General features: G+C 38.7%; 1 protein-coding gene across 1 annotated transcript in view; it reads left to right on the forward strand. All coding sequences in view use genetic code 11, as the record gives it.

Moving 5' to 3' along the window:
- Window positions 1-935: 935 nt before the first annotated feature.
- EGR_03110 (Calcium-dependent secretion activator) overlaps window positions 936-13,819 on the forward strand; it is a gene marked incomplete at both ends in the record, with an annotated part of 33,726 nt that continues 20,842 nt past the window's right edge. The window contains 5 exons of the mRNA XM_024492359.1: window positions 936-1,276; window positions 2,471-2,663; window positions 4,988-5,323; window positions 6,681-6,761; window positions 8,200-8,451. Coding sequence (XP_024353285.1) covers window positions 936-1,276; window positions 2,471-2,663; window positions 4,988-5,323; window positions 6,681-6,761; window positions 8,200-8,451 — 1,203 coding nt within the window. The remainder of the gene's footprint in view (window positions 1,277-2,470; window positions 2,664-4,987; window positions 5,324-6,680; window positions 6,762-8,199; window positions 8,452-13,819) is intronic.

Genomic DNA, 13,819 nt, shown 5'->3' on the forward strand with positions numbered 1-13,819 from the left:
TTGCTCTTTAATATCCAAGTTGTTGTGTTAGAAACACTTTTATACCTCAAATCTTTACGAAACATAAATTACGAATGCTGTAGACCCTTGTCCTGAAAGCCTAGGCATTAAGCGAAGTCAATCGCAGTAGTTGGGTGGTACGAAATGGAAACGGGTGCTTTACTTCAGCACAGCTATTTTACCGGTAAAAGTATCGGGCAATCATCAAATTTGCACCCGGTAGGTGCCATTAGATGCTGCACCTTTGCATTTTGTGTCGCATTTATAGATGCTCTAACTATTGTTGGTGTATTGCACGATAAGTATGTTAACGAATGCAAACCAAGAGATTTTTATACTTTGATTGTTGCGCATTTATTTACTAGTTTGGGTGCATACTTCTTACCCCAACGTAAACCTTCTATTCCCTAATAATTTATTCATTTTCAGGTAACGCATGGATATATTGCTCATGGTGTTAATTTTTGGCAACATCAACGCCCTTTATTTTAACATAATAAAGTCTGAAATAAATCCCAAAAAAATAAGAAGTTGGCTTTATTTTACCGCTGCGGTGGACATTTCTTGATATTCTTTTGTAGCCAAACCCCACACGATTTATAGCAGGCGAAGTTTTATCATCACGCATCATGCAATAAACCTGCAAATTGCTTTGTCCAACCAAAATACTTGCAACAGAAGGTCAATGCAGCTCACTTTTTGCTTGCACATAACATTTTTTTTCAATTAGTTGCCACTTAATGATAATTTTTTGTAAATAGCTTCTAGACGTCATGAAGCATAGTAGAATGCAGGCAATCAAGCTTAATATACGTATTCTGATTGCTAGGAAAAGTTCATTAATACCGGTTACTTGTCCATGTCTATTTCCTTTATCTTTATACAGAGGTGGCAATCAGATACAGAAACAATACACGACTGACATAGAGGGGGAGATGGGCGATGGCGGTGGGGACAGAGCTTCCTCCTCATCCTCCGCCAGCCTTAACAACTTCAACTCACCTACAAGGGATCGACGTGATGGAGCTAAGCTGGGCATCAACAGCGTCTCCTCTGCAGTCAGTCTGCCCAGCGAGACGCGTGGTCGCACAAGCGGTGTCGGCAGTGGCGATAGCCCTAGCTCATCCACTACCTCCTTCCCCTTCAACCAACAACAACAACTTGGAACTCAGAGACGCACCAGAACCTCAGCGCCAGCAATTCCTGAGACCCCCACCAATCAGGAAGTCAGTGAGAAGGAGAAGCAAGAGCTTGATCGTGAGACGCGCCTTGAAATGTAAGTTGGAAAGGTCTATGGATTGGGTGAGAATTATATGTATATGAAATAAATAGGTTAATGATAGTTGATAGATGGACGGATGGACAGGGACGTAAATGCACAATGCATTGAGAACCTGCTGTTTAAATGATTGACAATGCAAACAGCTGTTCAAAATGCAAGTGAGGGTCAGATTTGAAAATATATGACATTTTGCTTCTCCTGGAAGAATCGTGAGCATACTGTATTCAGATATTACACGATGTTTTGTTATGAAATAATGGGAAAAAGTGCTTTAAATGACATTAAAAAATTTGAGTAGGTTAGTGTAAGCCGTGGATCATGCTTCCGTTCCCTTATGGACGCAGAGGAAACTTTTGATGTCAGTTATTGCTTGGATTTATCGAAAAATTAGACTATCTTCACAGTTTACCCTACGCAGCAGATTCAAACCCATGTTGCAGAGACAATATGATGATGACGAAGGCGTGCCATCGGAAGCACCTAAAAATCATTTAGTAAGAGAAGGTTCTCCCTCAGAGACGAACTGTGGGACTTAATTCCACAAAAGGGTAGCATCTGAAATGTTACAATATGAATAATATCATCAAAGTCTTATTTACAATAATTTATTTAAAAGCCACACGTGTTTTAACTTGGCATGAATAGGGGAGCGTTAAATTAGACGTATAAGACTAAGACTAAACATCTTCATTATGTAACAAGGTGCTGACAAAGTCTCCTCCAGTCGCCCACAACATTGATAATTTTAGCAAGTTACTTGTTCCTCTAAAGTGGCTATTTTATTAATAGTGGAAAGTGTAGTTGGAGCTCAGAGCAGTGATTGCTTCACTTACTGGTAAGTTAACTACAATGATCAAACCCTAGACGTCTGTCAGGAGAATGCCCAATCATAGGTCCAATTGTAGGCGGAAGTCGTTAACATGCTCATACATACTTTATTGCTTGGACCTTCGAACAGCAAAAATTGGGGCCATTTCCTCACTTCCGGTCATTATCTTGATATGGAAAATAAATTTTCAAAACTAATATTGCATTGAAATCAGGCAACGCAATACCAGAATTAGTAAAAGAGCTGCACATAATTATTCATTGGTATTACCCTTTAACGTAACATTTTACTAACGCTAATACACCAAATGTGTAGTAGCATAAAATATGCATATTTGAGAAGGACATCTTGCCCTTCAGCTACGTATACGTCGTGCGATGTATCGCCTACCCTTTTTACTCCAAAGTACCAACGGATCCGGCAAAGCGATACCTGAAGGTGACGAAAACCCAGCTAACCGCACTGAAGGGTCGATTTCAAGCTTTCCTAAATGGCGAGTTGGACATTGTTGGTGACGAGGCGTTTACCAATGCAATACAAAGCTACTACGACGTAATTTTTGTTTTATTATGATGTGGTTCGGAGTTAGAGCCGTTAACTTCTAAAATAAGCTAGTAGTGATTACAATAAATATATAATTCAATATTTCAGCAGGCTGAAAATTAAACTATTCTCAGTTTTCCTCAATTAAAACCCCTTTCTCCTGCATATTTTAATTTTTGTAGCTATGGTGTAGTTGCATACAAGCTTCTTGGGTAAATTTCGAGTGACCATCCTTACGACAAGAAATTGCTTGTGATTTTTTTTTAGAGAACTGTGTGTTTGAAAAAATAAGAACTAATAAAAATGCACTCGCAGAAAGTGCTAAGTAACCTCAAGTACATTTTCATAGCTTTTCAAGAGGCTATGCTGTTTCAAACAACCATTTTATTTAAGAATTTTATGATAGTAGGCTTTTGGCAATTCACTTATTAAAGGTAAGTCATTTTATACCATGGTTTGCTTTAGATTAAGCTAATCAAATAGAGAAGGCAATATAAAGGAAGAATTACTGCAATGAAGGTAAAAGATGCGCACAAATTAAACGACTTAAAAACTGCCTTTGGCAGTCGTTTGACGACAGTTTTAAAATCAAAATTTTAAGATAAAGGAGGCATATTTAAATAGCGAAGGGAAAGGCGATCCCCCACAGAGAACGGCTTTGTTTCACGCATTTTGTGCCTATCCAACCTACATTAATTCTCTAAAAGTAGTTGATCTTTTTGAAGAAACTGGTCTTAGTAATAGGCATAACTAGATTATGCAAGGCGACCGTCCAATTATAGAAAACAAACTTGCGCTCCACCTACGAAAGGATAATATATAACTAAATTCTAGGATAAAAAGGGAATGGAGAAAGGCCTCAATAGCTTTTAATGAAACTTTTCTTGTATCCTGTGATGCATGCCTGTAAGCACATCGACTTGCCCCATGATCAACCACTATGAGAAGGTAGAGCTTTTCATTGGTTTGGAAAGGAGCTTAGACTGTCTCTGTTAAAGGTTTGCATCAATCATGAGCAAAAATTAAATAGACCGGTCAAAATTGGACTGTCTTAAGAGGAAAAGGCATGAGTTTGCAATTCATGGATTACCTTGAAAGTCAGCGGGGAGGGTGTTCGCAATAACACCCTTAAAAATTGCGTTTAAAATCTAACATGTAAATATAAAACAGTAGCAAATACCATCCTGGTTCAGTTGTGACACTGTCCTTCCCATCATTACCACGCCGGGCTACCAATTTGTCATTTTTATGAAATATTCACGACCACACTTGCTTGTGAATTTAAAAAACCATTAAATAAATATCTCCGAAATTTGAATTATTTCCGTAATGAGGGTGGAAGGCTTAAACTTACTACCGTCTGAGCTTGAAATTTTACGAAACATTGAATCGTACATAATCCTTACTTTTGCCTTTTTCGCTACACTTTATGCAATACTCTGAACATTCAGTTAACTCCTCGCCTTGGTTCCGCGGACACTTAAGACTTCACCTTTGTACTTTTGCTGGGTGGCATGGTGTCCGAGCCATGCCAGTAGCCTTTGGGTCCTTCTGTACGTCACCAGTAGTTTTCTATTGTGGCATTAGGACTTCTTTCGTCTTCATCGTCATCGAAAACCTAGTTTGGCACTACTCAGAGCCGGCTCTGTTTTGTTAGAATTCGTATCTTTTCTTTACCGACTGCACTAACCGGTGGCATAATAAAAAGGTGAAATCGGAGTAGTCGCATTCAGGTCTATACGTTGGATTCTATTGACACGCTTAAATCGCACACAACCCTTGCACATTATAAATTGGGCAGCTGGATGCTTAAAACTGACAGTGTCTGTTTAGATGAAGGTCGCCATTTTTTTTCATAAAAGCCGTAATTAACCTTAACGAGTTCTGATTTGGTACAATGGTCTGGCGATAGTGACAGACATTTTTTCACGATTGGTCCATAATTGTGAAATTTGATATCAGCGTCATTAAGCCTGGGATGTGCACAATTCCGAAATACATCTTTTGGCCTATCCGATTTGCATAGGCGTGCAATATCACAGGCCAGCCTTTTGTAACAACTTTTAGAACAACTAATCATTTAAGCGGTATGCAAATACCTAATTCAAATCAACGTTGACAGTTCGTGGAAACAAAAGTTTTTTCTAATTATAACTAATACACTTCGAAACGAGAGTTCCAAAAGTTTATTTTTAAACATTGTGACAGTAGACTTAGTAAAGGATAACTCTACGGTTTTATAAAATCGAAGACTATTTTGAAGTGGTGGTGATCAAACCGTGCAAATTCATCATTTTCTCCCCTTTAATTGGTTTCTTTTTTTATTTCAACAGATATTTCTATGCAGTGATCGAATCCTCACCATGGTGAAGGGAGGTGGCTGCTCGATGCACGATTTCCGTGAGGTTTTTCGAATAAACATCGAGTGTCGAATCCAATGTCTCCCTGACATCGAGGGGTTGGACAAGTCAAACATCTCGAGCGCCTGGATGGTTAAGTTTGACCAGATCTGCCGTGGCGGGGCCGGCCCCTCGGCAGCCATCCAACGTCTTCAGGTACCTCAATCCGAAGTCTTTATGTCAAAGGAGCAGCTCTACGACATGTTCCAGAGCATTCTCGGTGTCAAAAAGTATGAGCATCAGATCCTCTTCAATGCATTGCAGGCGAGTGTTCACTTAATATCTACAGCTATCTTCATCAGTGAAATAATTTTATCATATTGCCACCTTGCCGAATAGTTGTTTTCATAAAGATAAAAATGAGTCATTACATTTTTTTAATGCTATTGGTATAAACGAGTAAGAAATTAATCTAAATGTTAACTGCAAAGTCATTTCGATTAAATATTCGAAGTCCTTCGAAAACAATTTTCTGGAAATTTTGAGCTAAACTCCATTGCCGGTGCCTAATTTATAACACGCGACAAGTTTCATTCATTAATTCAAAAATGAAGTTAGGGGTAATTGGTCGAATAACAAATGCATTTTGACTTCAGGGTGGTTAATGGTATTAGTACCCTATCAATTATAAAAACCTGCTTTAGACACAAACAAAGTGATTACTTTGGGAGCTTCATCACGTTCATTTTATCAATTCGACCTTATGGTCAAGAAACCTAAATTAGACCACCATGGCATTACTTTGCTTAATGCCCTTAATGCACGCAAAACACCGCAGCCTTAGTAAACACCGCAGGGAATTTCAAGCCTCCTTTTAATTCATCTCATTGGCAGTAGGGATAAACTTGGGCTTTGGTGATGTCCGCCCATGCTAAATATTCCCGCACGGAAATAGTGAAATAATATCCAGTCTTTTGACATGAACTGTCATGACTTGGGCCTATTAATCGCAGTTGTGGCTACTTAGATATTCCATTCCTGCAAATGAATTACAACAGTAACTTAAATAGGATGGTATATTGGTCTCACGCAAGTTAATTACTCAAATGAAATGTTAATCTGAAGAGCTGCAAATATGAATCTGATCATCGCTTATTTTAGTGGCACCCAGTCTTGATTTGCTGATTTGGGAAGCTGTCTTTTAATTTTCGAAGTTGACTTAGCACAAACAATTTTTAGGCAATTTCCAACTGGCTTCTTAGACTCATTTTCTTGGCTTCACTTTATTTTGCACAATTAAAATGGTCTGATAAAGGCCAGTTGTACGAATGAATTCATCATTACACCAAACTCAAGCCAGTATAATTACTTACATCACTAGTTTTTAATAAACTCATTAAATCATAAAAAGCTGTTTTGTATGTTAACGAAAGAATTTTAGAGCTGATCCTGCTAATAACTGCTTAAATTCATTTTAGCAGAGATGTTCAAGCGGAGCAAATGATTAACAGGAGGCGCCACTTTCTTACTGAACAAGCGTAAAAACGACCGCTGAAATACCAAAATAGGTCATACCTTTATTCTGATTAAGTTTTTCGAGTATAACATCGGTAAAAAAGCACTAGCTTGTAAAATGATAGATTATCCAAAGGATTTTGCAATTTACTATTTGATGTTTACATTTAAGCTTGACAATGCTGACGAACAGGCAGCTCAAGTTCGACGAGAACTGGACGGTCAATTGGCCACGATCGAGGAAATGGCCAGGGTAAGATGTGCGCTTTCATGTAGAATCAGCATCTATCACTACGAACTACATTATTATAAACAAACGCGTAAACATTTTAGGGGAGGCTGATTTTACTACCAAGCTCAAAAATGAGCCGTAAGGAAGAATTCCGCTGAATTCTGTTAATGCCTTTTACTATAATATAAACATCTCTGAGTACGAAATCACCTGTGTAAATCAACTTCTAAATGCTCAAAAATGTTGAACAAATAAATTTTTTGCAAAGGTGCACATGCTACATTTATTTGCTTTCGCAACTAGTTACCCAATTCAACTTTCGAATGCATTTGCTAGGTTCTGAAACAGGAAATGACAAAATGCCAGGATATGAACCAGATTTTTCACAAGAAGAACACCTGTGGTATGATAAACGTAGAAGGCTCCATCAGCTTGTTTCCTGCATGGATAATAGTACAGCAGTTTGCATCTTCTCTAGTAAATAGGATATTTAAATCCTCAAATCCACACTTCACGGTGTTAGGTGAGCACCCTGAATATTGTGAGATGATGCGATGTGAGGATTTAGTTTGATTTCCCATCAGAATTCAACCATATCATAGACGAAAGTCTGAAAACTTCTTTTCTATATTTGGGCTTTTTAAAGATTGAGGCGACTAAACACTATTTAACATGACAAAATTCTGAGCATATTATTTATTCTCGGGCGCCATCAGCGCCCCGCATATAGCTTCGGGGCTGATTGTTATGGCAGTAGTAAAGTGAAAGTGAAAGTCATTGCGAAGGTATTACAGTGAAATTGAGATAGAAGCGGAAATATTTTTTTACGCCAGGAAACATTTGCAATACACGGTGTCTGCTTCCTTATTTAGAGATGGAATGCTTAAGTAGAGCAAAGGATAGATAATGGTCTTCATTGTTTCAGAATGCGAAGAAATAATTATACGCATGTACAGAAAACTTCGAAAACATCGAGAGTTAAAATTGCTCATGACAGATGGATTAGCGTCAATCAGCCAGCGTAGTCTATGAGCGGCGTCTTTTGTGTCACACCTGATTGTGAGTTCATGTATTTGCCGCATGAAGGAAATGACATTTGATTTAAAAGATCTTAATAGTAGAAAACAGCGCGTTTATATTAAAATTGAATTTTGCCATCCATTTTATTAACAGGTTAGTGGTAGTGTGGTTTTGCTCCAGTAAAAGAAATAATGCCAGCTAGACGCCTTAGTTAGTTTTTAAGACGGTATGGGACTTAAAGATCAGTAAATAATTTGGTTACATTTGTCAAAATGTGTCAGAATTTCAGAGGTATAGACTGCTCGATTAGATTACTAAAATTACTTAAAATTAACACCATCAGGCTTAATAAAACACCTACTAGTCTAAAACACTTTAGTCGAATAGATTAAATGATGTGACAGAGCATACTAGGTTCTCTCTTCTCCTTATGCTATAGAATCGAAATATCCCAAGACTGGTGCAGAAGTCCATGGACTCTCTCTACACAGAGGAACTGCGCAATATGGTGAACGAGCTCATGATTCGCCTTGAATCAGTCCCCGTCACCAAGGGTGGTGGAAGCTTTCAGAAGTTCAAAAGGCATGGAAGGAATCAAAGTCTCGGTTCGAGTCTGCGGGATCACAGTGCTGAGGAGAGCCCAGAACTCAACCTCAGCAAGGTAGACACGCAGCTAAACTTCACTCTTGAGGTAAGTAATCTTGTAAATAAGTATCTTTACTTGCTATTTAAACACTTTTTTTACTTGTGGTGCTGTCCCCTGTCTTCTGCGTACGCAGATCTGAGAAGTGGCACTAAGGCAACATTTAATCGCCATGGCAATCAACTGAATTCGCGCAGCTTCCAAAATAAATAATTAGGTAACCGTAAACAGCTTCTTATTTCACCTTTTTAATTGATATATTGGAAGGGTTGCGGCATATGGTCCTTCCAGCCATGCCACACGGAAGTACAACAACGGAGATCAAGAGGGCCGGTTAGCATAGTAAAAGTAGCAACTAACAGTTCACCTCAAATTAGTTAAGTTGCTGTAAATTAACCTTTTTGTGAAAGTGCAATATTTACTCTCCTCTGTTAATTAGTTTGATTTTGTAGGATTTACTTCCCATCCCAAAGAGATTTCCACACACTGCAATCATACGTGTCCCAAATTGAGGGGTGCCAGTTGACGTCCACACTGCACGAAGTGCACTCAACACTAGATAGCGGTCTTTCCACTTTCGAAATTTTCTGTTTCCCATTACCTTAGTAAATACATACTAAATGTAGTAAATCTTGAAAATAAACAACCTCTTAAATAAGTTTTAGTTTTTAGAAGAATTCAGAATAGTGATTGAGAGAACTTCTAATATTTGCCACGTCAGTCTACTTATGACAACCGAATTTGCATACTGATGATCAAAGCGAATCAACTTTTGGGATGACTGTCTTCATGTAAAACATCCACACCAATGTAGCAGCAGAATGTTCTGCTGAAGTGTCGCCACAACTTGACTGTTGTTGGAAGTTTCTGAGTTGCTAAGCTCATGTAGAAAGGAATGTCCGCTGCTCAAATATGCAGAGTATAACCATTATGTGGGTCACAATCATGCGATGACCAACAGATTTCTCTCAAAATGTTGCCTTGAGCATATATTTGTCGAGCTAACTATGATGTGTCTAGGTTTTTACGTTTCCATGGTACTACATCGAAAAGTGCAGAGAAGATTTGGCCGGAGTGAAGGTTACTCCACTTTGGCTGAACTCCACCTGTCAGCGGTGATCTAACACTGCCAATGTTTCCTCATTTAGAAGCCACATTTAAACACTCATTTATTGCCGTTTATTCATCTACTCAATCTGAAGTTCTCTGCATTATCTTAAGCTGCATATACAACGGAGGGCAATCTTCAAAGCATCACGAATACGCGGCTGAATGACGCCCTGATAAAGCAGCGTTGGACACCACTTAAAACCGAAACCAACTGCTTCACTTAGACACACCTCTAGCAGCCAACTGCCCTCTTGGAGTTTTCTCTAGTAGTGATTCAAATTTTAAAGCAATCTTCTTAGCACTTTGCACTCGCTAAAGCAATCACCGTAACATTTTTCAATCGAATCCCTTGCCTAAATATCATAGGCATCCTCTCATTTCACTTTTGCAAAGCTTTTCTCCCCCACCCACATGCAAGCAACCTAACCTTATTCACACCCGTTTCTATCTCACTACCTCCCATATGTCGCCCTAGGGGAGTGGCGACCATTGAGGTTAGAGATGAGAATTGGGTAAAACAGTATCTTAAGGTTCCAATCTTCTCACAAGTCGGTCGGATAAAATGTGGTATGAGATGTACAGCGCGAGGGCCTATGTTGCCTTTTAAAAATAAAAAAAAGAACTTCCTTTTTTCTAGATTTATCAGACAACATTACAAATATTTATCTCAGTCAAGAAGTTCGTAGTGAGCAATTGCGCCTACAGTCTACAGCACCTACATATACACACCCATACCTACAATCCCAACCACAAACAGGCACACACACAAACGAAGCAAGTGTGGTCTTCTACGGATGGAATGCTGAGTGCTAGGGCAATGTAGGATGGGTGGTTGGTGAATTGTTCGGAACTAATCAGTGATGCATTAGTTCACTTAACGAGATTCGGAGTACAAAGCCACAGAAGTCGTATCCCACCACAGGTCAGTCAATCCGTCAGTTGTCGGTCAAGGTGCATTGGAGTCAACTTTTTGATGCTTTACCAAACCACACTTATCGTCTCCACGTCTTCTTCAAATTACACGCAACATGTTTGGCACAAAGCTTCTGCAGCATCTCAGAAGTCCAGTTCAACTTAGTTTGGTAAGGAGACAAGCTCGATTTACATCCCTCAAGTTCAAGTGATATGATAGACTGCCGCATATCCACCTTTATAATGCACATGGTCAGTGGTATTTTACCAAATCCTTCAAGCTGCAACAAGTCATTGCATTGAATTATGCAAAGGACCACACGACCCTCTCACCTGGCAGATTTTAACTTAACTCGTCAACCGGTATCTCTAATTAACACTTTCGTATGAAGGTATCTTTGATAACAAACGTAACGTGCAGAGAGACAAATCTGTGGTGCCTCGTAAACACCTTTTTAGGCAAATTTGAAATATGGTTCCTGTTTTTTAAATATGAGTTTACTTGGAAACTGAGAACGGTTGCGTGGCAAATCAACGAACTCATGGGTGTACGTATGGGATTTTAAATGGGTAAAGCCACGGGGAAGGGGGTAGGGCAGTCATCTAAATTGCAAACAAAACAAAGTTTAATTGAACTGGAATTCCAGCTTTATCCATCGTTCCACAGTCCATTCAGGCTGCTCAACTTTTTGTTGTGTCGATAAATTTTAGCCAAGCATTATAGGTTTTTAGCCACGGTAAAGAGGAATTTGGGAATTTTACTGCTGTACACCTATTTCTGGCACTCTTCTTGGCTTCATCGGTTTGTAGCAATATGCAAAAATGGCATCAGCATTGGTACAAGTTATCTGTGCTTTTAGAAGTTTGTCATATACAAGCACTCTTGCTCCTCACATCATTAGGTGAATAATTGCAACCGACTGAAAAATAGAATTAACCATCTTTTTAAGACGAAACTGAAGGAGGCAGTTTTTAAACACGGTGAAAACTGCTGACGCAAAAGGCGAAATTTCATTTAAATTGAGATGAATGCATATTAAATGCTTCAGTAGCAGACACATCGAACCCGTCGCCATTTTTCGCACCAATTTAATAGCTTTCATCTTAAGATGGGATGACCAGAAATCATGTGAACGGCCTTTAGTAATCTTACTGATGGCCAGCTCTTTACCTGCTTTTTAGTTACCCGAAGAAATTAAAATTGCTCCATGCATAGTAAGACCGCTTTCTAAAAGCTAATCTCAAAACCTTTAAACTTGTAAATTTCTTTAAAAGAGAGCATGCTTTGTCTTAGGAAAATTGCAACGGTTAAGGCTCGTACATTGCATTGGTAACACGCCTATCTAAACGGAATTCTAGTCACTTTACTGATTGACAATAGAAACTATCTGCCACTTCATCAACGCGTGATGTCGATTCACGTAAGTAGTAATCAGGATTTACAGAGAAAGCATGATATACGATTGCATTTATAACTCATCTTTAAAACCCACAAAAAAATTTCATAACCTAAATTTAAGTAAAGCACTGATGGTCACCGTGTGCCTTCCCTCCTGAGTATCCTATTTAACTTAAGAAATCGCTACAAAATGTCAGTCCACGCAACTCAAGTTATGGCTGGTTTTAGGTGCTACAGACTTCTCTTCCCTAAAAAAACACGTGTTTGTATCGGATTTCCTCTGCTTTACTATTTTGACAGTAGTTGCAGTCTGTTGGAGATTTTTAGGCCGAAAGGGTAAAGTCTGTCTTTTTAAACCACTTTTTTTAAACCGAAGTAGCAGCGTTTCAAAATTTTATCAGCTTTTTATTGCAGTGATTGTAACTTGCTCTAACACACAAGTCTTTTTTGAATCATCTTTAGTCTTCCGCATCGACTTTAGATTTCCATCGTCCATCGTTTGCAACTGATCTGCCTTTGCAGGTTTATTCGCTTAAGGCGTTGCAAAAAATTATAGCGCAAGTGCAGGAAATCATGCTAAGAAGTTCCAAAAAATTTTAGCCATTTAAAGTTCTGCATACTGTTTAACGCCTTTTAAATCAAACGCTGAAATACCAACTTCTTTCTACCATCCACGCATGAGTTAAGCTAGCAGAGAACCTGTTGGATCCCCTCTTCCCTTCTTAATAGTGGCTTTCTTCCACTTATTCTAGACCACAAATACCATTTAAAGTCCCACCTCTGTCACGTACTGGCAGTAGAATGGCTATCACAATCGCTCGACATGAGTTCACTTACTGGACATTCAGTCAACTGAAGGCGTCCTTTACGTTGTCTTTCAACTATCTTCAGACCACAATTGTTGTTGAGCATCCTATAATCGGGTCTAAACAAAAGGTACCCTCTACATCATTTGTCGGAATCGTGAGTGTCTAATACACCAGAATTTTTAATCTCAGGAGCGTCACTCCATAAATTACTCAAAAATCGGTGCGAAAAACTCCGTTTATTAAATCCTTTCCCACCTGGAGGACCCCATTTCATGTAGCGCATAAAATTAGTAGGATAACACGGAATAAATAATGTTTGAAACGAATGTTGTCACAATAAAAGTTATTCGGTTTATGCCGCTCTCAACAAAATTGGCGACTGGCTGTCCATCAACTAATCAACAAAGCCGTGTTAAAGTATTAACCTATCTCTTCCATGCAAGCGATAGCTGTTATAATGCCATTTTACGTTTGTGGAAAATCCACTTTTGCATTGCATAGAAAAATTTTGTTTCTCCTGAGGAGTGATTCAATGACAATTAAATGTATTCAGTTGTACCAAATTTGTGGATATCTGCTCATACTAGAAAACTGCTCGTCTCAAATAGTACAAAGAAGCTTATCACCACCTTATCCAGTTAGTAATCCTAGTGCAAAAGACGTTATAAGTAGTCCCTATACCCACGCCTGGAATGGCAATATGGTGGTAGCTTTACGAAAGAGTTTCCTAAGCATGCATACTTTGGGAGTTTTACACCCTCTTCAAGATCCACTGGAAGTGCGCACGTCTCTACGCAAGAAAATTCTTGAAACGAATTGTTTCCTTACACAAAAGATTCAGGCTGTTTCATATATAGAAATCAGCAAGCCCTCACTCTAAATCAGATCTTTACTTCGCATTTTATACTTTTAATTATGCATGTAAATATCGTTATTGGCTCATTCCATTAGCTGGAGCATTGATTTTAAAGTAAATTGTCCTTTTATCTGCATTCGAGATGTTTCGTGGGATAATTTTGAACTTAAATTGGAATTATCTATAAACAAAGCATTTGTCAATAAAATTACCTCTCTCAATCCCAATTTAATGTCACAGCTGCCAGGATCTCAGACAAAAATTAACGTCCGTAGTCAAACCATTGTATTGGTCCAAAAATTGCCATCAACACCTGTACTGATTTACTGT

Source organism: Echinococcus granulosus (genome assembly GCF_000524195.1).
Source record: "Echinococcus granulosus chromosome Unknown EG_S00015, whole genome shotgun sequence".
Classification (NCBI taxonomy): Eukaryota; Metazoa; Platyhelminthes; class Cestoda; order Cyclophyllidea; family Taeniidae; genus Echinococcus; species Echinococcus granulosus.